The 27,541-nt window shown below is 36.3% G+C and overlaps 1 protein-coding gene across 2 annotated transcripts in view; it reads left to right on the forward strand.

Annotated features, from left to right (window-relative positions):
• CDH12 (cadherin 12) overlaps positions 1–27,541 on the forward strand; it is a 251,940-nt gene that overhangs the window by 200,573 nt on the left and 23,826 nt on the right. For both annotated transcript variants that reach the window (XM_028098030.2, XM_028098031.2), the window contains 2 exons: positions 8,348–8,601; positions 24,305–24,441. In XM_028098030.2, the coding sequence (XP_027953831.1) occupies positions 8,348–8,601; positions 24,305–24,441 (391 nt within the window). The remainder of the gene's footprint in view (positions 1–8,347; positions 8,602–24,304; positions 24,442–27,541) is intronic.

Here is a 27,541-nt window from a genome sequence, read left to right on the forward strand (position 1 = left end):
ATATTATGCTAGCTCTATTTTCAACTTTTTGAGGAACTTCCATACTGTTTTCCAGAGTGGTTGCACCAGCTTTAACAGCTTGGATTCAGTTTATGAGCCCTATGATGGAATGTTATTTCACTGTGTCACTTTGAATTAAGAATAGCATTATGAAACTTTATAAATCTTCTCAAGGCACAAGCTATTGGTTAAAAAAGAACAAACCCACAAAAAAACTACTCTTACTCTACAGTTACGTCATATTGCATTGAGCAAAATTTAAATAGAAAGTGCCCTATATGTTCTTCAGTGCTAAAGCATTAAAAACACTAACAACACCAGAATAATAACTTTTTAAATTTTCCATCCCATCTAAAAATTAGGAGATGGGCTACATTTAAAATGAGAGTATAAGGGGGCGCCTGGGTGGCTCAGTCAGTTAAGCCTCTGACTCTTCATTTTAGCTCAGGTCATGATCTCAGGGTCGTGAGATGGAGCCTGGAGATGGGCTCTGAGGTGGTCATGGAACCTGTTCAAGATTTTCTCTCTCTTTCTCTCTCTCTCTGCCCCTTCCCCAATGCTCTTGTTCTTTCTCTCCCTCCCAAATATGTAAATAAATAAAATGAGAGCATAAGACATCTTAAATCCAGCAATTTTATTTGTTTGTTTGTTTGTTTGTTTGTTAATTAATTAATTTATTTATAGAGGGAGAAAGAGAGAGAGCATGAGAGAGCAAAGGGAGGGGGAAGAGGGAGAAAGAATCTTAGGCAGGCTCCACACCCAGTGTAGAGCCTGATGTGGGGCTTGATCTCACAATTCTGAGATCATGACCTGAGCCAAAATCAAGAGTCGGGCACTTAACTGAGAGCCTCCCAGGCACCCTTCAGCAATTTTATTCTTAATTGAAAAGGTAATTGAAATATACTTTACTCAGTTGTTTCTTTTCTATTGGATAACTGAGAATAAATATGTATTTATTATATACTTACATACTTATTGGATATAGATGTAAAATTACATGAGTTAAAAACATTCAAGGACTGAAAATAGAAATATATTCATAGAAGCACTGTATTTTTCTTGTCACTATTAAAAAAATTAAAGCAATTAAAATAGGGGGGTGAATATTTAAGTTATGCAAAACGACAATTTTATTATCTTGCGTAATTTCTCAAATAGTTCTCTACCATTTCTATGAAAATATCTATTGTTAACTAGTTAATAAAGATAGTGTAAGTTTAAAGTAAAGAACGATGAAGTGATTTCTTTATTTTTAATTAAATAAAACTTTTTGATTTAAAGAAGAATTCTTACTATTTGATGGGACTTGGAAATATTATTTCATCCCAAATAAACATAACAGTCATCACACTGAATCCAAAGTAGAATTCTATTTTTCCTTAAAAAAAAAAAAAAAAGAAAGAAAGAAAGAAAGAAAGAAAGAAAATGCTTTATTCTTCACCAGGATTCTCCAGTAAACAGGCTAAGCTCTCATCGGGTCCCATGGAACCGTTCATATATTACTTATGCCCTGTTAGTAAAACTCCTTTTCTTTTTGCGGTTAAATGGCCAGGAAAGAAATTCACAACAAATAATTTGGTAGGAGAGCACCATCATGTGGTTAATTTTTGAATAACTCTAAGGAAAAAAAATGAAAATAATTTCAATAACTTATTTATTGTAACCATATACCTTAATTTATTAAGTTTAAAACTCTCCTATTTTTAGCCAGTCTGCATGCATGCATAAGCTTAAAGAAAAATAAATGATGTTCTTTATCTTTCTGTAAATATTATGTCCCAGTTTTTGTAAGTATTTGTCATCAGCTCTTTAAAACATCTTACCTAACTTGTCCAATCAGTCTCATAAACTCTAAACTAACTCCCGACCTGAAATTACCAAAGTAGACTGTTTTGCTTCCTTGCAGGCTTTTAACACTGTGTGTTCTATAGTCTGTTCAAACTCAGAATGACCAAAGTCAAATTCCTTCTCGTTTCCCAACAAAAGTGCTCCTGTTCATACCTGCTCCTTCCTACATACAGCTCCACCTCCTCTCCAGTTTCTTAACCCCTAGACCTAGGCTTTTTCTTATGCTGCTTCTGTTGCCATCAGCCTCCTCTTGTCAAATGGGACATGAAGCCTGGCCACTGATTTCTCCTGAACGTGGGTTAAAATTTCCCTCTTCCTCCTCCTACTGGGTTGACTTGCACACTCTTGGTTATTCCTCCTACCACTGCCATGGCTGTTCTTGGAGGATGACACCTTGTCTTCATTTAACTTAGCCTTCCCTCTGTTCATCTCACTCTCACGCTTAAATCCTTTTTTTGTTTCCATCATTCATAAGCTACGGCGCGAACAGGGTATTTTCGATTATCATCTCCTGCACACACACACGTTACATTCCACCTGTATCAGATTCACTGCAGTTTCTACCAAATATGCTATTCTTCCTCTTGCGTAGAAGGCACTGCCCCACATGAGTATCTTAATTGATTCCTTCCTTTTTAAAAATTTTCTCCCATACCTCACACCAAAGACTTCCATGGGTCCCTCAGGCAAAGTTGCTCACTTCTTCCTTCCTTCCCAAATGTCAGCATTTCTGTCAAAACAGCTATGATACGGCATTCATAGTTTAAACACATCTGATTATTTCTACTATATTTTAGCTGCCTAAAGGCACTTTATCATATTTATATTTGTGTTGTCAAGAGAAAGGAAATGCTTGAAATATACAGGGTGTTTACATTTTTTGTTGACTAAAGGACACATGTCTCATGTTGATTTACCAGTTTAATTTATGATGCATTATTTTTTAGTTCTCAATACTAGGTAAAGTTAAACATATTTTATAAATTATATACAAATAAGAAATAAACTCAGAGAAGAAAGAGAACTTTTTCAAAATCACACAGCTTGCAGTAAATTATAGTACTTGTTGGAAAAGCATATTAACTGTTGTAACTATTATTACAACAATATATGTTAGAAGTAAAACATGAGATTGGTTATTCAAGGAAGCTCAAGAGATAATTGGCCTCCCTATATAATCATGACATATACTGTGTGTGCTTATAAAACATGTATTTTATTTAAGTTACTGTAATCTTTTTTCATTTTTAAGGAAAACCTTATTCCAAATCCTCAACTAGAAGCACTAGAATTTCTTTCAATATTCTTTTTTGTTTTGTCTTACTGAATTATCGCTGAATTAGTTACTGAATTTGTTCCAAAAGGTATTGTCACTAAAATAGGGGCATAGAACTGATAATGCCCATGATTCTTAAGTTAATTCATTAAAACTATCAAAATTTTGGAGTGCTACAAAAACCCGGAGTGTAACTTATGCACGGAAAAATCAAAGGCATTTCTAATAAATAGTTCTGTGACAAATTTATTTAGAGGTAACTTTAATGAAATGTATGTTTCTTCACTTTAATGATTTTATTTAAAAAATACTTTCCTGTCTGGTCATTCCATTGTTTTTAATTTTTTTTAATTATAAAACTGAGATGCTGTTGAAATTTGTCAAAAACTAAAATTCTGGTTTTAAAAGGGCTCACATTGATTTTTTTCCCTTTGTTCTGGCATTCTCACCTAATAATGTAACAACTTTTATCCCTCAAATAGTTATTTCACTAATTTTTAGTAAGTTGCTGAGCTGAATTCCTTCCTCAACGGTGATAGGATACACACAAACTTTCCCATCTACTCCCAACACACAGAACACACATGTCTCCCAAGTTTTACATTTTTCCATAGCATTTATTGCCACCCAACATGCTACATATTTTGCTTAATTCTCTTACTGTTGTCCATCAAGTCCTAGAAGTCAGCAAACTCCTTGCAGGTGGTGAATTTTTTCTGCTTGTTTCAGTTTCAGCAACGATAATGATGTCTGGAACATGGCAGGGTGTTCAAGAAATATTTATTGAAAGGCAGATTAAAATGTCTCTGGAATTTTGCCTTTGCTCACCTTCCATCAGGCTCATTTCCTCCTGACTTCCCCACGCCTTGTTCTTCTCATTTCTGTTCCTAGCATTACATCCTCAGAAATGCACTTCCTATTTGCTCTATGTTTAGTTATGTTCCCTTCTGTCCTTTATCTCATTTTCCTCATAAATCTTAACACTCTCTCAAAATTATGTACTTATTTTTTGTTGTGGCTCTTCGTGTCTATAAGGCTCATGATAAAGTGGACTTAATTTAACTTGTTAACCACCATATTCTCAACTCCAGACATTTGATTCAATCAATGTGGATTTGAGTTGATTTGAATAAATCAAAAAAGTAGGTGCAGATATCATCTATGGATGATTTGCTATGTAATCTGAGTAGTGGTAGAGTTTTAGAATAATTTCTTATGGAATGGAAAGTGCTAGTAACAAATAAATTGATTATCATGTTGATCATCAAACTAAGTTTTGGGAAACTTAATTTTCCTTTAAGATGATGCTTGATCTGAAAGTCTTATCTTTGTAGTGCACCCTGGCATAAGGAGCTTATTGTACAAGATCTTATCCCTCTTGTCTTTTCATCGTGGTTCTGCCTGCTATAAATCTGTTTTCTGCTTGTCTTGAAAAGCATCTAACTTGTTGTGGATAAAGATACAGCCATCACTCATTTGCACTGATTGAAAATTTTCCCTTCCATTGACTAGTAAGAACTATTATATTGTTGAGAAAGTAGTCTTATCACTAAAGGATACATTCCGTTGAGTGATGACTGTCCTCTGTTGGCAAAATAATACAGACACATGTTAATCATAAAAATTGAAGCAATATAGTGGAGTAAAAAGTAAAGAGCGATGAAAACACAGCTCTCGAGGGTCAGAGAATGACATAAAGGTCCTCCACTGAAATCTCAGGGTCTTTAGGGCTGACATCAAGACGTATGTTGGGGTGCGATCTGATTTGAAGCTTAGAGATGTTTTCCAAGCTTACTGGTTGTTGGCAGAGTTCATTTCTTCGTGGCTTTATGACAGAGGTCTGCATTTCTTGCTAGTTACTGGCCATGTTTCAGTCTCAGCTCCTGTAGGTGCCCCTTAGGCACTTGCCAGGTGGCTCCTACCCTCCCAAGTTTACTTCTCAAAGCCAGGGGGAATTTATGTGTACTGCCTTTCTTTTAACAGTTCACATAATTAGGTCCTGCCCCTCAACTAAAATCTCCCTTTTAGTTAACTCAATATCACGGGATGAAGACCCTTCGTTACAGTTGCATCATTTATTTTTCTATAAAACTTGAATTCCTGGGGTGGTATCCGATGCAATTCATGGGTGGCTCACACAGTCAAGGGAAGGGAATTATACAAGAGTGCAGGTCACGGGATAGAAATCTTGGAGACCTCTTGGAATTCTACCAAAGCTGCTGTTTTTCAAATTCCTCAAAATATATATACATCTACACTTCCACTTAGCATTATCTAGACGTATGTTGAGGCCTGAAAGATCCTAGGGAGCTATTGTTTTTCATTTTATGCCGAAATTGCTTATTCCTCTTTCAAATGAAAAACACCATTTAGCGATTAATATTTTATGTACTTTTCCATGACGGGGACCTGAGCAAAGTAAGAGCTGAGAAAGTGTCTAAAAATAAAGATGCAAAAAGGTGACCTTTGCCCAATTCCTCCTTTATTCTCTGAAGGACAATTAAGTATATTGTATTCTGCTTCTCCAGAATTATATCTCTTACTATACAGCTCCCTACAATGTCGACTATTCCCTGCAAATTCTACTCTTACTAATTTTCCTTTCTTGAAACACCCTTAGGAGCAGGGAGTTACTCAATTAAATTCTTTTTAATCAATCATTTTCTTACTTCTCTAGAAAGATTCATAAAATCAAATGGGCCCCAAGCAATGCTATAAAGGTTTCTATTTATTGTGGAAGAAGTAAATTAGCTCAAATTCATAATAATGGAATTCTGCCATAGACTATGATTAATTTCCTAAGAATAAAAAATAATCCTGTTTGTTCTATTCCTATTTCAAATATTAGAATTTTTGTTGGTTATAAAGTTAGATGAATTTTCCTTCTTCAGCACCACCATCCCCAACCCCCAAACACAGAGGGTAGTCAGCCAGATGGTTTGGATAAAGTCAACTAGAGAGAGGTCAGTATTGATTCTCTTTGCTGTTTCTGAGCTATTCAGTTTTATAAAATGGCATTGCCTAGGGGTCAGGGTCATGAAGAAGTAAGGCCATCTATGATAGTATTACGGCATTTCTCTTAGAATTTTCTCCAGTTCTTTGATCACTGCACAATACAAGTTTTTAGTCTCAAAATAATCCATATGTACAAAAAGTTTCATTTAACTCCCTGACCACCAAATATTCGCTGGCTATGCAAGGTCAGAAGTTCTTAAAAGGCATAGACTATGTCTGATACCCTCATATCAGGACCAAAAAAAGTGTGGAAAAGTTTCCAGAATTCTCCTTCCATTTCTGGGCTTGAAATGGACTTTGAAGTGGGAGTCAAGTCCATTAGCTGGGTGTGGCATGTTATAATCGAGTAGGTAAATAAAATGTAGATCTTGTCTAGAAAGAATTCTCTGAATTGTGCAAATAATCAGAAGCATTTTAATGTCTAGGAGAAACTAGAAAGGGAAGAGGGAAGCAATTGGTATTAGCTCCTATATTCTAAGAAGTTAACTCTAGGTCCACCAAAAGGAGTACGTATAAGGCAAGGCAGCTCAATTAGCTTTCTAGGCAGAAGGATCCAAGGTGTTAAAATCAAAAGTCTTACTTTAGAAGATAGGGGTCACCAAAAAAAAAAGAAAAAAGGAAGAAGAAGAAGAAGATAGGGGCCACTATGATGGAAAATTATCTTATTTAACATTCATAGAGCATTTAGAGTTTACAAAAATTCTTGATGTTATATTTCTATTCATATAACCAATAGCTGTAATATCAAGCATGGCATGTTTACATATCATTCTTTACTGTTACTGGCTTAAAGATAAATCAAAATTCCTAACAGGAAAGAGAAGGGAATGGAAGAAAATCAATATTGTATTGATTTAATAGGTAAATAGGCATGAGGCAAGTAATTAAAAATATGGAAAGTAAAATAAAACATTGAGTGCAAAGCAGATAAAAGCATGAATAAAAATCGGGTGCATTAGATCAAATAAGGGAATAATTACAGGGAAAATAAATATGGATTCCCCTGAATGAAAATTATGGTGAACAAAACTTAAATGCCACATCTAGGAGGTGTAACTGCTCTAATAACCTCCGTGGGAGTGTTTGAGGATTTCACAGTGATTTTTTAATTTTCTTTTTTCATCCTCAGAGAAAATGCATAAAATGACAATCTTGTCCTTATGAGAGAGATATACCTCCTTTATTTCCCCCAGGTGTGCTGAAGCAAAAAACAGATGTGTTGACACAGCAATTAGCAAGTCACTGGAGTCATACGGGAGGGATTTAACTTAGAAAACAGAAACTTTTAAGGGTCCCTGAAAATCTCTGTTAATGTTAATTTCATGTTGTCTTAGTTTTTCATAGGTGATTAGAAGTTAGAGCCATTGACCTTAAAGTTTGTATAAAACACGTGGCAACACCATAAATCCAGAATATAATATTTTCAGTTACTAGGAACATAAAACTAATATTCAGCATAAAATTGAAAAGAAGTAGTAGTAAAGTTAAAATAGAGAACCAGTGACTTCATGGAAGAATGACTTCCAAATACTCTGTCTCACAATTTTCTTTAATTTGATCACATATGTTCAAAGCAAAATATCGGTACAATATCCTGACGATGCATTACAGTGCCTAATTATATATATAATCCTGAGAACACCAGAGACCAAAATGCTTTGTAAAATTACAGCTATGTATGTTTTAAATCCTGACATAGTCCCTTTTTAATGAAAAGACCTAAATATTCAATAAAGTTTAATAAAAGATGATATTGTCAAGATAAGAAGAGTGGTCCAGGAAAAAAATTTATTTTGTTATACCAAATTTTTAACTGGAATATACGTTGTCTTAACGATCCAATTTCAATTTTATTGTGTTTTAATTACAGCTACTTCCACTAGATGTCAGTATTGTATAATATTAGAAAATGCTTCCCTTAAAATTTCTCTGGCAGTTTTAACTGATCATATAAAATGAATAAGCCCTTCTTAAGCATGTATGTGTACATAAATGCCATTTTAATATATGTAACTGATTATCTCTACAAGTTACCTAAAATATTATACAAGTGGGTCATTCTGAAAATGTTCCCTTACCCACTAATTAAAAATTTCGAAACCAACACAAAATTGGTATTAACTTGCAAATGCTCTGAAACCATGTTCACCATCTTTGCCACTTTCTCTATGAATGTACCTCTTCATTTTTGATGTGTCCTCATTACAGCCATTAGATTTTGAAACAAAGAAGGCATATACTTTTAAAGTAGAAGCCTCCAACGTTCACCTTGACCACAGATTTCACTCCGCCGGCCCTTTTAAAGACACGGCCACAGTGAAGATCAGCGTGCTGGATGTGGAGGAACCCCCGGTTTTTAGCAAGCCACTCTACACCATGGAGGTTTATGAAGACACTCCAATTGGGACCATCATCGGTGCTGTCACCGCACAAGACCTCGACGTAGGCAGTAGTTCTGTTAGGTAAGAAAAGGAAATATTTTTATTTTCTGTGTGTCAGAAAAAGGAAAAAAAAATGCTCTGCCCAAACCTGGATGAATGATTTTGTTTGGTGATAGGAGACTTGGAAATGCAATGCCTTTGCATGATAAGTATTAGGTGAAAAAGCCATAGAATTTGAACAAAAACATCTGCTATCAATCCCTGCAACAGGGTTTGACGGTGGTGTGATGTTGGACCTGGCACTGAAGCTAACCAGGCTCAATTTTTTTATTTATAAGAGGCATTTTGTAATACAGTCTCAGAGGTTGATTTCCCATGGTTAATGATAGTAAGATACTTTCATAGTGCCTTAAAAAAGAGTGGACGTGTACTACATTTTTCAATTACTCTAAAATTTCTCTTACTAAAAGTTAGTGTTCTTCTTTTTCAAACACTAACTTTTGGTAAGAGAAATTTTAGAGTCCACATTTTCAATGTGCAGTTCATTTTTTCACTCACAATTATGTCTGCTGATGAAAAGAGTTAGAGCCAGTCCTGGGGTAGGATGAATTAAGGAATTGCTCAAAGCGCAGGCTTTACAAAGAGCTCCTAAGGATAGAAGGATAGAAGGCTACTGGGTAGTGAGTCAACAAAGCCATCGATAGAGTAAAAAATAATCTCTTTCTCTCCTCCTACCCCAAACCCATACATTCCATTTGCACTACTTTCTGAAACACAGTGGGATTTCCCGTTCTCTCGCTTATACATTGATCCTGCAACATACTTTTTTAAAGATTTTATTAATTTATTTGAGAGAGAGAGGTGAGGAGGGAGTGGCGGGGGGAAGGACATAGAGAGAGGGACAAGTAGACTCCATGCTGAGTGTGGAGCCTGATGTGGGGCTCGATCTCATGACCCTGAGATTGCCAACTGAGCCAAAATCAAGAGTCAGAAGCTTAACCAACTGAGCCACCCAAGTGCCCCGGATCCTGCAATGTATTTTGAGACTTACTATGGATTCAACTATGTTTCTTCTGTACATTTAAATTCCTTGCTAGCTGTCCATATCCCACATGTATACAGGTACTGGGAAACCAAAGAGAGAGAGAGAGAGAGAGAGAGGGGAGACAGAGAGAAATACGTGATTTGTTCTGAATCCTCCACCACTAAGGGGTTGAACCTTCATATAGAAAATCAGAACAAAGATAAGTAGGCTTTAAATACAAAAACACTATTGACATAGGGAAAATATATAGACACATAACTAGTAAGATTTTATGCCATGGGGCAATAACAAAAATGCGTAAATCATTCAGTGGTGACCTCAACACATTCATTCATAGCATATAGGAAAAATATCTCAGGAAAGGGCTCGAGGGCAGGCAGGCTCTGCTCTTTGCATTCACCTGAATCTATGTCCCAAACTGATCTGAGTATTCCCCTTCTTGAAACATGTCAGTGGTTAAGAGAGAACTCTAAAAAAGCACACTTGTCTTGGGAAGGAGAAGAAAAAAAGGCAATTACTGAGAGCTCCTACATGTCAGGTCGAATGCTGGCTAATTTACTCATTGGATTCAAGTTGTTGTTCTACATGTCCATATTACAACATGTTTCACTCTCAGTTGAACTCCAGAAACCCATATTTATTACCAGTGTTTGTAGGGGCATTCTCAAGAATCAGCTCCATTAGTAGTTGTTATATATTAACCTGTTATCATTCATCAATCCTATACTTGAGACCCTGAGTATGATGTTGATAATTGTGAAAGTGGGAAATGCCTGGTGAGTAGATTTACAGGTAATTTCAAGAATATGAACAGTTATGGAAGAAATATGGAAGGCTGTAAAGAAAGTAATAAGAAGGTAAATAAATACGGGTTGAAACTATGGTTCAATAATGAGAATTTTAGAACACAGTGAACATGCTATGTTGTTTAATTTACTGTATGTTCTATCTTTGAAGATAGATAAAAGCATGTTAGAGTCAAAATATTAATAAAATATTGTTTTAAGGCAATATGTAAAAAAACAAAAAAATCAGAGAGTTTATTAGTAGAACTACCACCTGGTAAAGGTAAGGTGAGCGTTACAGACTTCCAAAGATAAGAGCATGTTTAGAGTTAAGACCCTGGTGTGAGGAATAAAGGAAGGCTACATTCTTGAGATACTCTTGAATTACAGGACTGATTTTTTTTGTGGGGGGAGACACAAGCTAGTGTCTGACAAGAGCTACTTTATGTGGGATAAAGTAAAATCCCTAGTCTTACTTATAATGGGTAGCAGCCTGACTCACTAAAGCTGGAAACACAGATGGATCTAATTGATCCCCGGGAGGGGTTATCAAACAACAGAGCTGCTTTTGAATCAACATGAAAGCTGTCTTACTTCCACGTCCTTGGAGTAAACAATAAGCTTGAATCATTTCAGTTGAGGAAATATTTGGTATGAATCATCTTTTTTTTTGGTCTGAAAAGATGTTGGCTCACTTAAGAATGATAGTAAAAATATGTTGTGAAAAATAAGCATCAAAATGTGAAATTGCTTGACATGTTTAGATACGCTCTGTTTTGTTTTCCTTTGCTTAACTGTCTTTTCACAGGGTTGCTGTGCGAGGTATTAATTTAAGGCTATATTATTCCATGCCAGTGGGTATTTTATTAATATCATTATTGTATTATCACCGAGCACAGCAAAGAACCAGAGTGCAGTGGCATTAAGCAGGGATTGAAGCAACTTTGGAAGAAAGGTTAGGAGTAATGAGTCCAAATGCAGTTGACCTTTGAACAATGTGGGGGTTTCAGGGCGCTGACCCTCTGCATAGTTGAAAATCCGCATATAACTTGACTCCCCCAAACCTTAACTACCAGGAGCCTACTGTTGACCAGAAGCCTAATGGATAACATAAACAGCAGATGAACACGTATTTTGTATGATATGTGGATTATGTACTGTATTCTTACAATAAGTAAGCCAGAGAAATAAAAATGTTATTAAGAAAATCAGAAGGAAGATAAAATACATTTACAATACTGTACTGTATAGTAGAAGACCCTTGTATTAGTGGACCATGCAGTTCCAACCCATGTTGTTCAAGGGTCAAGTGTATACCACGTCTAGTCCCCATCCCAAGCTTAATTTCTAGTTATTGTTTCCTTTACTCTTCTAACCTTTGTCATTGGATACACGGATTTCTTGCTTCTAATCTTCTAATGCTCTATATCCTTTGGCTCTTATTATATAAGTCATGGGAATGATTTCTTGTGCATCAAATGAGTGGAATGAGTGTGCCCACTACCAGTGAGTTGGGGGATTTTCACCACTGTAGTCTCTTAAGTTTAGAAATGAAATTTAAAATATGTGGGGTGCCTGAGTTGGTTAAGCATCTGACTCTTTTTATTTTATTTTATTTTATTTATTTATTTGTCAGAGAGAGAGCACAAGCTGGGTGAGCTGCAGGCAGAAGGAGAAGCAGGATCCTTCTGAGCAAGGAGCCCAATGCAGGACTCCATCCCAGGACTCTGGGATCATTACCCAAGCGGAAGGCAGATGCTTAACCAACTGAGCCACCCAGGCATCCCAAGTGGCTGATTCTTGCTTTTGGCTCAGGTCATGATTTCAGGGTCGTGAAATAAAGCCCCACAGCAGGCTCCATACTCAGTTCGGAGTCTGCTTCCCCCCCTTTCCCTCTGCCTCTCCCCCTGCTCTCGCTCTTTCAAAAATAAGTCAATAAAATCTTTTTTTTTTAATGATTTTATTTATTTATTTGACAGAGAGAGACACAGCAAAAGAGGGAACACAAGCAGGGGGAGTGAGAGAGGGAGAAGCAGGCTTCCCGCAGTGCAGGGAGCCTGATGCGGGGCTCGATCACAGGACCCTGGGATCATGACCTGAGCCGAGGGCAGACGCTTAACGACTGAGCCACCCAGGTGCCCCAAGTCAATAAAATCTTAAAAAAAAAAAAAAGAATTTAAACTATGTGAGCACTATTCATTTACATTGAGAATTAATATTTGTTTTGAGTATGAGTGATTCATGTTACAGAGAGATTTCAGTGGATAATTTTGCTCATTGTGCCATGTTTCTTTTTTTCCAAAGATGTAAAAATCTTCATTATCCTGGGAATTTTAAAAGAAAACTCCACCGAATTTATTTTATGTATAAAATGAGAAAGTGAACAATTCAATTCTAAACTCAATCTCTTTAAGAAGTATTGGATGATAAGAGACTGATGACACAAAGTTAAATCTATTTTGTGCATATAAACTACCACATATAAGTTCAAAATTACAGAATTTAATAGAACAACTGAATAGTTCCTTTTTCATGTTACTTTCTTGTGTGTAATGATATTTCTAACCAAAACCTACCACTAAAATTGATTAATAAATAGAAAATCATTATGAGTTATCATAAGTAGAATGTGATATTTAAAATAACTAATGGCTCGTTGTTAAAATAGAAGTGTTTATCTATGTCCCACTTACACTTAAATCCCATATCTGGTCTGTTCACCACACTTTTGGAAAATTTTCTATAATCAATTGGAATTGATTTTTTTTCATCACGGATTAAGGAACTATCAATGTAGCTGATTTTCATTTGCCAGCCTTTTCCAATACATCAAAAATCTTATTATCTGGGCAGAAATTTGAGCTCAAGTATAAAACACCCTTAGGGAGTGAGAGGAAAGAGGGGCCTGGCTTATCAAGTGTCATCCTATAGCAACATATATAATTTATTTTAAATGTTAATAGGAAAAATTCATAATTCAAAAAACTGCCCACTCTCAGACATGAACACAGTCAACCTCTACTTCAGTGTCTAAATTCCACACTCCCTTTTTCGTTGTCCCTAAATTTCTTTGAAATATTCCAATACCAGGTTTTATCTAGGTTTTCTTCCCATACCTACCTCATTTGTACACAATATCTCTTTTTTCACTTAACATTTTTCATCTCTTTCACTTATTTAGCAGATTTTTGTGAGGATTAAATGAGGTATTGGTATAAAATATTTTATTTTAATGTCTTTAATATTTTTAGAGCAGTTTAAGTTTACAACAAAACTGAGAGAAGGTACAGAGATTTCCCCTGGACCCCTCACCACCACACATGCATAGCCTCCCCCATTACCAACATCCTCCATCAGAATGGTACATTTGTTCCAATTGAACCTACATCATAATCACTCAAAGTCCATAGTTTGCCTTAGGATTCACTCTTGGTTCTGTACATTCTGGGGGTTTGAACAAACATATAATGACCTGCACCCATAATTATAACATCACATAGAGTGTTTTCACCACACTAAAAATCCTCTGTGCTCTGCCTAGTCATCTTTCTCCCACCCCCACCCCTGCCAAGCCCTGGAAGCCATTGATCTATTTATTGCCTCTATAGTTTGACTTCTCCAGAATGTCATATAGTTGGAGTCATGCAGTATGTAAACTTTTCAGATTAACATCTTTCTCTTAGTAACATACATAAATAACATAAACATACACAAATAACATACATATCTTTTAATGGCATACTATGTCCCTTCTTTTTTTATTTTTATTTTTTTAAAGACTTTATTTATTCATTTGAGGGAGAGCGAGAGTAAGAGCTAGAGAGAGAGAGAGAGAGAACATGAGTAGGGGGAGGGAGAAGCAGACTCCCTGCCAAGCAGGGAGCCCAACAGGGGACTCAATCCTACGACCCTGAGACCATCACCTGAGCTGAAGTCAGATACTTAAATAATTGAGCCACCCACATGCCCATAGGTCACTTCTTTTTAGTGCTAAATACTATTCTGTTGTCTGGATGTACCAAAGTTTATTTGTCCACTCACCTAACTAAAGAACATCTTAATTACTTTCAAGTCTTGGCAATTACTGATAATGTAGTATAAAGATCTAGGTACAGGTTTTTATGTGGAAATAAATTCTCAGCTCCTTTGTATCATTACCAAGAAGTGCATTTGCTGGATCATATGGTAAGAGTATGCCTAGATTTGTAAAGAGCTACTAAACTATCTTCCAAAGTGGTTGTACCATTTGGCATTTTCATTATCAATGAAATGCTCTGTATCCTCACCAGCATTTGGTGTTCAGTATTCCAAATTTTGGACATTCTAAAGGTGTGTAGTAGTACCTCATAGTTGTTTTAATTTGCTGACTGAACAGCTTAGTAGAACATCTTTTCATGTGCTCATTTGACATCTGTATATCTTTGGTAAGATTTGTTCAGGTCTTTGACCAATTTTTAAATTGTTTGTTTTCATATTGTTGAGTCTTATGAATGCTATTGTTTTCCAGTGCAATCAGAGTAAGCAGGGATTTCTAGTAAAGGTGTTGTCTTTCTTTAATATTGTCAACTACAGAATAGATCCCATTGTAAGCAGGAGATTCTGATGGATGAGTAACTTAAGAAGATCATATCTAAAGCTTACATATACTCAATTATCTCATTGGGAGTAGATTCTGTTGAGTTTCTGGCTAATGACTACCCAGAGAGATCAAGGAGAGATTGTAGATATGCAAATGAAGTCATTGATAAACATATACAATTCAGATATAGCATTAAGTGATATTCGGCTCAGAACCAGCACTAAGAAATTTGGAAATGCGATTCACCGAAACTCAACTTTTCTCTTTCCCTTTGTTCACACAATTCTATTCCCTCCATAAAATAGTTCCTCACCTTATACTTCATTACCTTCATCCTAGACTTCTGCCATCTTAGGTGGCAAAACCATATGTGTACTTATTGTCCATTCTAACTCACTTTTTCCTCCCAGTATTGTGTTTTTCTTATCTTTTATATTCACTAAAAACATCAACCATATTGAACTCTATCATGATGCTTACCATTTTTTGCTTATTGAATAAATATGTATTCACTTTTTTTAAAAGATTTTATTTATTTATTTGACAGGGAGAGAGACAGTGAGAGAGGGAACACAAGCAGGGGGAGTGCGAAAGGGAGAAGCAGGCTTCCCACCGAGCAGGGAGCCTGATGCGGGGCTCGATCCCAGGACCCTGAGATCATGACCCAAGCCGAAGGCAGTCGCTCAACCAACTGAGCCAACCAGGCGCCCCTGTATTCACTTTTTAACTACCATCTCCAAAATGGAGGAAATGAAAAGATACTTGAGAGTTGGTGATATTTCCTTGTTCTCTTATGTACTACATGCAAAATTTAATTTGATTTTAAGATTCTCTCGGTAAATTTATCTTAATACATAGTGAATGTAGAATGTGTATGTATGTGTATGTGTGCATTTGTATTTTTCCAAATTGACTATAAGCAGATCTGATATATAAATATAATTGGTCTTGGGCACCTCAGTGGCTCAGTCAGTTAAGCAAACTGCTCTTGATTTAGGCTCAGGTCATGATCTCATGGTCCTGAGGTCCAAGCCCCACGTTGGACTCTGTGCTCAATGGGGAGTCTGCTCCAGCAAGCTCTCTCCCTCTTCCTCTGCCCCTCCCTCTGCTCTCTCACTCTCTCTGAAATGAATAAATAATATAATAAGTCTTTTTGTTTTTTAAAAGTTTGAAGACCTGGGTGTTTAGGGCTTAATCTCTGCTGTCTTACACAATACCTTTAAGGTATACTTTTTTCTTTCTTTCTTTTTCTTTCTTTCTTTCTTTCTTTCTTTCTTTCTTTCTTTCTTTCTTTCTTTCTTTCTTTCTTTCCTTTTTCTTTCTTTCTTTCTTCTTTCTTTCTCTCTCTCTCTTTCTTTCTTTCTTTCTTTCTTTCTTTCTTTCTTTCTTTCTTTCTTTCTTTCTTTCTTCTTTCCTTCCTTCCTTCCTTCCCTCCTTCCCTCTTTCCCTCCTTCTTTCCCTTCCTTCCTTCCTTCCGTCCTTCCTTCCTTGCCTTCCTTCCTTCTTTCTTTTATTGTAAATGGTTTCTCAGTCCTTAGCTTTTATAAATGGAGTTAGTGGAAGCAAAATATCATAAGTACATTTGCAAGTAGATGTCATACAAAAATCAACTTTGGACAAATAATTCTCTTTAGGGTCCTAAACATATCACAGTAATAAAAAAGTTAAATAGGGCAAACTCCCCAGATATTAATGCATTAAGCTGCTACTGTAGTGTCTAAATTCCACACCTCCTTTTACTTTTACCCTGAGTTTCTTTGAAATATTCCATACTATCAGATTCCATCTGCTTTTTCTTTCCATGTCTACCATTTGTACACAATATCTCTATTTTTTCATTTAACATTTTTTGTGTTGTTCATACTGTTATTTTCCCTGCATCCTTCAAATGATCTAAAAGTTGACAATATATCTTTTAGTGGTGCTTAGTCCTAGCTATTGTTAAATGTCAGTTGTCTCCATTTAGAATTAATGAAGTAATTTGTGAAAGGTAGTTTCTGATAAAGAGACTAACACACTAGTTCTTTTTCTTAAAGTGATCTTTAAAAATGCCTCCTTATGTAGAGTCCGGTTTCTCATTTTGTATAACTCTAATCACTCTTTTGTATTCTAGTTCTTATTATTTAGCAGAGAGCAAACTAATTTTGCATTTATGGCCTGTTTTCTTAGAAAATACTGAATATTCAGATAGCAATTGGGAGAAAACATTTTATCCATAAACCAAAAGGTTATATAAAATATTCATTAAGATAAAACAGTCAGTCCTTTTTGAGCACTGCTTACCTTAAATCTTTCCGTTAGCATTCACAATGTGAATTTTATTATATATATATATATATATATATATATATTTGCAAAAAACACATCTGATTAAGGACTTTTCTCCAAAATATACAAGAATTCTTTAAAGTCAATGATGAAGGAGATGAAATAGAGTGTGAGAAACTATTTTAATTTAAGGGAATGGAATTATGTGAACAAAGGTAAAGAGAAAAGTTGAGTTTTGGTGAATTTTACTTTCAGATTTCTATTTTAGGTTGTGTAATTTATCAGTGACTGGATTTGTATGTTTGTAATCTCTCCTTGATCTGCTTGGGTAGCCATTAGCCAGAAACTCAGCAGAAGCTCCCTCCAGTAAGACAGTTGAGTATATATTAACTTCAGATATGCTCTTATCCAGTTATTCATCCACCAGAATATCCCATTTACTATTGGATCTATTCTGTAGTTGGCAACATTAAAGAAAAGCAACACCTTTATTAGAATTCCCTGCTTATTCTGATTGCACTGGAAATGAAAGAAGCATTCCCTCTAAATTTATACCAATGGAATGATTAAGAATAATTTATTTGAGATGTTGTTTATTGAGAACTTAACTTTCTATGAAGAATGAGAAGATTTTTTGTGAATAAACTCATTGCTTTTTTCCTCAAATGACAGATCCATTGATAATCAGTAAAATAGGAGCTACTGCAAAGAACATGTACCAAAAGGACAAGTTTACTTTTATTTGCTTTGGTGGCAATTAACTATCAACCTATAGTGACATCATTTTTAAAAGATTTTATGTATTTATTATTTGAGAGAAAGAGATAGCAAGCGAGAGAGAGAGAGAGAGAGAGTGAGCGCTCAAGCACCAGTGTGAGCAGGGTGTGCAGGAAGGGCAGAGGCAGAGGGAAAAGCAGGCCCCACACCGAGCAGGGAGCCTGATGCAGAGCTTCATCCCAGGACCCTGGGATCATGACCTGAGCCGAAGACAGACATTTAACTGACTGAGCCCCCCAGGTGCCCCAACATACGATGACATCATAATAACTAATTTATTCCTTGCTTTGAGCTGAGCACTTTGGTCAGATTTGTTTAAACATCACAACTGACATTATTCTACAGAAAGAGAAACTGAGGCCCAGGAAGATCGAATTATGTCTTCTGTAAGAATGAGAATAGGATTTAACCATAAGCAGCCAGATTCTAAAAGTCAAACTAATTGCTCCCCTTCTTCAGTGTAATTGAGATACTCACCTAAGTTTTTGAGTTGCTTTTTAATTTTAAGATTGCTGAAAATATAATTAAAATATCATGGTTTTCATTAGCTTATTAAACAAAATTGATAGACATATGTACAAAGTTCTCTGAGCTAATAAAAAATGAATTCTCTAGCCTAAAAACAAATTCATCCATATTATGAGAATCAATGGTTTATCCCTTTTTATTGTTGGACTTCATTGTAGGACTGTACCACAGTTTTTTATACATTCCTAATTGATGGGCATGTGAGATGTTTCCAGTTTGGGCAATTATGAATAGAGCTGCTATAAAATTTCAAAAAAAAACAACAACAATAAAAACCCCAAATTGATAGAAAGTCAAAACAAGTCGGTAAAAATATACAATATTTAATCCTTAAAATATGATAACTATGGACCATATTATATACTTGGAAGTATTCTAAACATTTTAAAGATGTTTCCCTGATTTAAACCTTACAACAAGTTTAACTAAATCTGAAAAATGTTTAAATTATTATTTTTTAAAAGATTTTATTTATTTACTGAGAATGCACACACGAGAGTGAGTGAGAGAGAAAGAGAGAGAGAGCAGAAGCAGGGGCATAGGGAGAAGCAGACTCCCCACTGAGCAGGGAGGCTGATGCGGGACTCGATCCCAGGACCCCAGGATCATGACCTGAGCTGAAGGCAACAGTTAAGTGACTGAGCCATCCAGGCGCCACCTAAATCTGAAAAATGTTTATTGAACTATGACAATATTGACATTTGTTAGGATGGAAAAGCAAATACCAAATTATACAGTTGTTTTATTAACATTTTGGGGGGTATGTATTGAAATAAAATCTTATTATTTGAGATTCAGTACCTTTTATTTTTTTTAACCATGAAGTTCTTGTAAGATTTAGACATAACTGAGGAATTACTGACAAAATTCAATGGATCTGTAATACAGACTTACAGGTCTAATTTTTATGTGGATTGGATCTTGACAGTCAATGATGAGTTTGCTTTTATTTTTAAACAAATTTTATATTAGTGATTCTAGTGATACACTCAAGGAAATCTCAATAGCTAAGTGTCCAGATATTAGTTAGGGTGATAAATTATTTTGAAAGCTATCTTACTATGTTTCATGATAACTCCTCAAAATGACAAAACATCCAAGTTGCTTATATATACTTTTTCACTGACTTTTTGAGTTTACCTTTTGCTGGTTCCAATTCTTTGCTTTATCTTGAAATGCTGAGGAGTACCCCATATCAGTTACACACATTTTATAACTCATTCCTTTCTGTGATTTCTTTAATTGCTGTTAGAAAATAGCCTTTTCTCACATTTATTTGAAATTTTTGCTGGTTCCAGTTCTTTGCTTTATCTTGAAATGCTGAAGAGTAGCCTATATAAGTTACATTTTATAGCTCATTCTTTTCTATGATTTCTTTAATTGCTTTTAGAAAATAGCCTTTTCTCACATTTATTTGAAATTTCATATTATTTTGATTTTTTTTTAATGATCAGTTACTTCAAATATTGCAGAGGTATGAAACACTCTCCTTAGAAAATATTATAAGACTATTTGATGAATTGGGGCATCTGGGTTGCACAGCCGGCTAAGTGCCCAACTCTTGGTTTTGGCTCAGGTCATGATCTCAGGGTGGTGAGGTCAAGGCCCACGTTGGACTCCACATTCAGCACGGAGTCTCTTTCACTCCGTCTACCCCTCCCCCTGCTCTCTCTCTCTCTCAAATAAATAAATAAATCTTAAAAAAAAGGAAGAGTATTTGACAAGTTAGGAGAACGTGAGTAATTTTCAGAGTGTAAATGAGCTAAAGAATAAACAAATTGCAAGGAGGAGATAAAACTCAGTTATTAGAAAAAAATGGGAAATAAAAGCTGTCTTTCAAATATGATGTCTATCTTCGAGTCTTAAATGGTAAATGACAAGTTAAAATGGTACCTTTCTTCAGAGACACTTGGCCACAGCTACTAGAGAGAGTAAATAAATCTGACTGTGACTTGGAACAACAGGCAATTGATTCAGTTCAAAGAAATAGTTTTGTTGAAGACACCTGAAAAAGACTTCAGAATTCATTTGTTTGCATATTCAGAGATACAAAATAAATAACTCTGTGCTTGAAATATGATCAGGCTATTATTAACAACAGCCAGATGTTCTTATAAAATGATACAATTCATACATAAAGTACAAGATGCTAAGGATAGAACAATAAACCCGGTGATGAATCCTTCCTACTCTCTAGAAACTTTCTGTGTCATCCACAAAACAAGCTACAATTAGTTTGAGAGAGACTGTAATGCCAATTAAAATTGATAAATTAGATAAAAGAAGTATGAAGATAAAATTTTGTAATAAGGAAGCAATAAAGCTGCCTGGAGGGATTTGGTAAGGCTTCAGGGGAAGAAACATGAGTGAAGGGACAATCACATTATTCACTTATTGAGTCATGTAGTTCTGTCCATATGTTTTAATACATGAGAAAACGGAGACTACCTGTTTAATATTGAAGCTCTTAGCTGCAGACCCAAATTTGGATCAGTATTTGCCTAAACTTTACTTTCTTCCCATTAGAGCAAGCTGCTTCAGAGTTTCTGAAGCATAAACCCAAATCCGGGTATAAAACTTTGGCAGAAGGTAAAGTTGGCATCCAGATACATAAATGGATACAAGTCAGAAGATCATATGGGACTATTTAGAAAGGACTTAAAAAATGAGAAAATCATGGGGTGCCTGGGTGGCCTCAGTCCACTGAGCATCTGACTTTGGCTCAGGTCACGATCTCAGGGTCCTGGGATTGAGTACCACATTGGGCTCCCTGCACAGCGGGGAGTCTGCTTCTCCCTCTCTCTCTGCCCCTCCCCCTGCTCATGCTCTCTTTGTCTCTCTTTCTCAAATAAATAAATAAAATCTTAAAAAAAAAAGACAAGAAAATCTTAAGTAACCTGGAAGGAAAAAAATATACCAACTATAATTTTAATAAACTGTAGATTCTGATGCATTTATCTTTCTTTAAAGATATGTTTTAATGATATTGTGTGCTTCCAAAAGGAAAATTTGAAGACAGAAGGGTTATGCCTTTATTAAATCATTATAATTTATAAAATGTTTAGTTTAACATCAAAGAAGCAAAAGAAGCTCTCTAAACTATCTATGCTATAACTAATTTTACTAAGAGGAAAGTTAGAATGGAGAGGAGGATTAGGAAAAAAAACAAACAAGAGGAACTAATAGGAAACTAGCAACTACTATTTAAAAAGTTCTAGAGAAATGTTAGGATTTCTAAGAAAAAAATGTAATTGTGATTCTTGATGAAGGAATTATAATCTTAAGTGTTGCTGTATGTGGCATAGGTGCTCAATAAAATGTGGAAATAAATTTAACTGAATTTACTTTCATTTAATTATCTTCCCCAAGACAAAAATTAAAAAAAAAAAAAAAAAAGGAACAATCCGTGACTAAAAGAAGACAGGGGAAGAGATTTTGATTATTATCACATTAACAAGAGAAAATTTCCTACCTTGACCTGAATCATTACTCCTAATCTTTATTGCTTAAGGAATGAGATGTAATACTTTTAGAGTAACTCGCTACCATCAAGTACTTTTTACAAAATGTGTTTGAGAATTTAGTTTTTCCATTAACTGTGAGAAAGTTATTAGGCAAATTAAGACACAATTTTAAGGAGAATGCTTACCTAATGAAGAGAAGAAAACTTTTTAAGGCATTTCTGAAAACTCATTTACAGAAAAGTAATAAAATTGTACTCTGTCAAGTGGTCTGCACAGATTAAGTTAATGCTTTAATTTTTGATTTCTATTCAATTGTTAAAAGAGGTTTCTTAGCAACACTGGCTGCATACTTATATGAACTATACATTTGTTTCATCATATATAGATCATAAACACATTTTTAAAAAATTTAAATCTCATCTACTTACCAGATAAGCATAAGGTGATTCAAATTCTACATTTCAGGGTCTTGCTCATTTACACTGGTGAGTGAGGCCAAAGTAGACAGTCCATTGTTATATAGTGGCAATTAATTGCAGTTAAAATATCACTGTAGCCGTAGATTGGCTGTGGACTATGGCAAACCTAAAGTTAAGGTGGGATCTACACTTTGGGAGGGCGTATCTCCTGAAAATGATCTAGACATTTTAGGACAGGGTCATGTCTTCTCTGAAAATGTCTAGGAAATGTAGGAGTTCCATTTTCAGTTTCGTTGACGGTCATTTCTTTAATTGCTCTCTTGCGCAGAACATCACAATTTAGAGTGGCAGTTGTTGCCTCATCGTTACGGTTCAGTCAGGCACAGGGGTGGGTCAGTCACACAAAGACAGGACATCAGGAAAATGCCAGGACCTCGTACTAGAGCCACAGTCCTGCAGTCTGATCGGCTGTGGGAAGATGCTGAAGATGTTTAGCTGAGTAGAAAATGTTCAGATAAGTTTCAGTAGTACTCCAGAAGAAGGCAGGAAGCTTTTTGAGAGGATCACATCCAGAGAAGGGACGTACCAAAACTTACGAGGTGACAGAGCTAAAGATTAGATACCAGAAAATAGTGAATAAGAGACAAACAAAAACATCGTTGGGTGAAATAGGGCCTGGCTGTTAGTGCCCGTGGACTGTGTTTTAGGGGTTTGTGTGGGAGCGTTGTAGTTTAGGTATTTTAACGTTGCTATTTGGAAGTACATGACTTTGACTAACTTTGGCCTTGTGTTGACCTCGCTGTGATTCCCAGGCTAGAGTAATGGTGATAAATATATTGCTCATTGAGCCTTTTGATGAGCAGAGCCCTTTCACATAAAATGTTCTATTTAAAATTGGTAAGACTACATGTTGATAATCATAGAGAAAACATTGATGACCTGGTTCAAAAAAATCAGCTCTAAAACTTTCTATGTGAACTGGGGCAGATTCCTTAATGTCTCTATGCTTCAGTTTTTTCATCGGTAACATAGGAAGATGAATAATACTTATTTTTAGGGCTTTTGTGGGGCTTTAATAAGGTAACATATGTAAGCATTTAGAACAGTATCTGGTACATGCTAAGATTTCAAAATGTTTATTACTATGATCGAAAATATGTGTTAGAAAAAGATTTTTTCACTCTATGTATCTGCTACATAAAGATTTATATAAATTCAGTTTTTTTAAATTAATTTTCTTGAATTGTTTTAGTCCACATAAAGAAGGTAACATCTGTTATTAGCAAATAGGTTAACGAATAAAGAAGATAAAGAGACATTATTAGCTAAGTTCACTGTTTTGTTTTATTTTTTTAGAAAGTTGTCTTGATATATAGAGTAATTATACAACAGTGGCTCTTTTATATGTGTTTGAGGAAAATACTTCTGTACAATTGCCCCATTGCCAATTACAAAATTGCCCCTTAGTTTCCGTAATATGATTTTTTCCTATCTGCGGAAATAAAGATTCTACCTCTGTTCTGGCCTAAGTTCTTTGTAGCTCTAGCCAGAAGCCTCCCCCACCCCCAGCTCTTCCCACAGCCACCATGAAGGAATCTTCTACTGCTTGTAAAGGTTTTAATATTCAGCAGGTTAAGGAAACTCATGGTCAGCTTTAGAATGTTAGTCTCTGCTGAGCTTTCAAGTTGTCAAGACCCTAAAATAATATGAACAGCAGGAGTACTAAATCTTTCATTAGTTCCAGTTTCCCCTTGAGCATACTGACTTTGCAATAAAGAAGCTGTCATTGAAACTCTTCTTTTTTGCAAGGTGGGTAATAGCTTCAGGGAGAAAAATAAGGAACTGTGTCAAGTTAGCCCGACTGCCATTATGATTCCTGTGTAATCACGGCATATTTGCTTCTACTCTTTTATATGCAGGTACTTCATAGACTGGACGAGTGATGGAGACAGCTACTTTACAATAGATGGAACCGAAGGAACCATTGCCACTAATGAACTACTAGACAGAGAAAGCACCGCGCAGTATAATTTCTCCGTAATTGCGAGTAAAGTTAGTAAGTATGGCATGGACAGAATCAATGTTACACTGCAGTTCTTCGGATTGAACACGCTCAAACGAGTCCCTGCTGAGGTCTTTTTTCATTTTTGGACTGACAGCTGAGTGGTCTCCTGGGGAAACTCAGAAACCTGTTCCTTTACCTCATAGCATAAGTCCAGAGAAATTTTGACAGTTGCCAGTGAGCCCTGTTTGCAGGCTTGCACGAATATCCAGCAGTGCATTTCTTGTGTGACCTCATCCCTTTTCCATGCTCTACCCTCAACCATCCTCCAGCTTCCAACTTCTCTTCCACACCCGACCTCCGTATAGAATCTTATTGGCAGCTTCAGAGGCCGGGCAGGAGGAATTAATTCTCACACAAAATCGCCCATTCTGAAATCTCTTCTCAAACTGCAGAGAATATTTTTAAAGTCACCGCTCTTCTGTCCCTCTCCTTTTCTTAGAATGTAATTGTAATGTTTTGTGGTTTTTTTTGTTTTTTTTGTTTTGTTTTGTTTTTCAATGAACGTCACTGTGGAATATACAGGAGCTCTAAGTGCTCTTCTTTAAGGAGTCACTCAGAATCGATAGGATTGTTAGGACCGATCCCTGGTGTTGATTTCTGGTTGTTCCAGAGGAGAATCCTCTAGACTGAGAGTGACAAAGCTCTCAATATGTTTGACTGGACAACCTAGGATACTGTTACAACTTCCTAAGTTGGGGGGGAATGGTAACATTTGGTTATCAATATAATTGCACAAGAAAGTGCATCTTCCCATCCACCTGCTTATGGTCTCTTGAAAGATTTGGGGAAATCCCTTCTGAGCATCTTTCATTTTGTTTCTTTCTCATTTTATTTTGTTCATCTGGCACACATACTTCTGCAGCTAATTTCATTTTTCTATGCAGGAAAGAGCTAACTGTGAATATTTCTGTTGAGGGGTTTTTGTTCAGTCTCAATTCAGTGGGGTGTAAATATTAAATGGTTTTGTTTATCCTCAACAATTGCTTCAAAACACGAACAGTCAGACACCTATTCCCAGGCCTTAATGATATCTTTAGCTGATTTCATTATGTTGTGGTTATTCTGATTACTAAGGGTAAGACTAACATAAAAGAACATGTGGCTTTCACCTTGTTTATTGTACCACTGACCTGTCATGTGAGTAAACTGACTACCCTGAGGCTGCCATACTAGAGAGGTCACACATTGGTGGTCAGGTTGACCATCCCAATTCAGCTCAGCCTTCCAATCATACCTGCCAGTGTGCTGCATATGTGCATGAAACCATCTTGGAAACTCTAGCCCAGGCCATCTGCTAGAGTCATACCACAATGCAACCTCCATCAATGCCACGTGAAATGAAACATATACTTGGACCAACCCTGCCCACATGCTTAACTCACAACATTGGGAGAAGGACTAAAATAGTAATTAGTTCAAGCAACTACATTTTAAGGTCACTTGTTGTTAAGCAGCAATAGATGACTGCAGAACTCAAAGCCACCGCAAGTTGGAACTGTGACTCCTCGCTGATGGAGATACAAGTTCTCCAGCCTGTTAGAGTGGAAAAGACAGAGGGAAGTACAGATACATAAGTCTTTCTTATCTGCCCCCATATAATACTCCGTTGCTTGCCACTGCTTCTAGGGCTAAAATGGACTGGCAGTAAAGGCAGTTGCCCAAACACTGTCTCCTTAAGTGATCTTTGAGTTATTTGATGTGGGGGGCTCTGGACATCCCATCTACATGGGAACTTGATATGGGAACCCATGTGGTAGACCTTCCAACTTCTTAATTCCAGGGTCCCCTTACATAGAGGACAGTCTTCTTAGGTGAGTTTATAACATGATTTTTCAATTTTAGCATTCTGTTGTGCCCACTGGACCCTGAGGACACTCACACATCCTTGTCACACAGAACAGGGACTTCCCAGGCTGGTCTACTGAATGGTTTCTCTGTCCGGCCACCTCCTTTCAAATCTGCCCTTCTTGCTCAGTTAGGCTCTGAGAGCAGATCATGCAGTCAGCTGCCTGAGCAAACATATCATCAGGAGAACAGAATGCCACTCTCCCCTTTGCGGAGGACACCCGTTTTCTTTACGGTGTTTTCCTGGTCTCCTTTCACACCTGGCATCTTTTCTCCCCTCCTATACTGCATCCTATTGCAATTATGTTTGTTACTCATCATTCCTTTCATGTTGACTTTCAATTATTTCACTCAACCACAATGTTGGGGGATAGCTTACCCATATTGTAGATAGAAAATAAATTTTGGTTTTCTAAGATCTTTGGCAAATGTGGTGAAAATGAATTAAGCTATGGAGTGTAAGACTTTCCTGAACCATTCACTTTAATTGCTTGTACATTCTAAGTGACAATTAAGCAGAGGTAGTCTCTTCAAATAACTTTTGTTTGTCAAAGACATATTGATCATAACAAAAGATTATTTTTTAGAAAACTATCTAATCTGGGGCACCTGGTGGCTCAGTCAGTTGGGCGTCTGCCTTTGGCTTGGGTCGTGATCCCAGAGTCCTGGGATCAAGCCCCATATCGGGCTCCATGCTCGGCGGGAAGCCTGCTTCTCCCTCTCCCTCTGCTTGCCTGCCTGCCTACTTGTGATCTCTCTCTCTCTCTCTCTCTCTCTGTGTCAAATAAATAAATAAATAAAAACTTGAAAAAAAAAAGAAAACTATCTAACCTTACCTAAACCTTCCTATTAATACACACATACACAAAACACGCATATTTTTTGAGTTGGGAATAGTAGGTTTCCGTACCTTAACTCAGGATGAAAGTGTGCAGATAGTTTATTAATCACTTGTAGCTCAGGAAGGTCTCTTTCTCCCCCCGCAGCTCTGTAGACTACCCAAACCATCACAATGGTGTGACGGCACTGAAAGTAGCAGGTCTGATACCTCTAGTCAGATACTTGCTCTTCACCCACTTAGACAATGAAAGGAGGGTATGCACTTTTGCTGTGGAAGCAAGTGTCACTGATCCTCCATTTTAGATTTTTCAGGTTTAAAGAAATCTATTTTTTTAGCTATCAATATGATTAGGGCACATGCTGGCTCTAGTTTTTACCTAAATGCAAATTAGGAAACCCTAGTGTG

The sequence above is a fragment of the Eumetopias jubatus genome, unplaced genomic scaffold (assembly GCF_037043125.1).
Source record: "Eumetopias jubatus isolate StellerSeaLion01/CBP00866 unplaced genomic scaffold, mEumJub1_p1.0 scaffold_5, whole genome shotgun sequence".
NCBI lineage: Eukaryota > Metazoa > Chordata > Mammalia > Carnivora > Otariidae > Eumetopias > Eumetopias jubatus.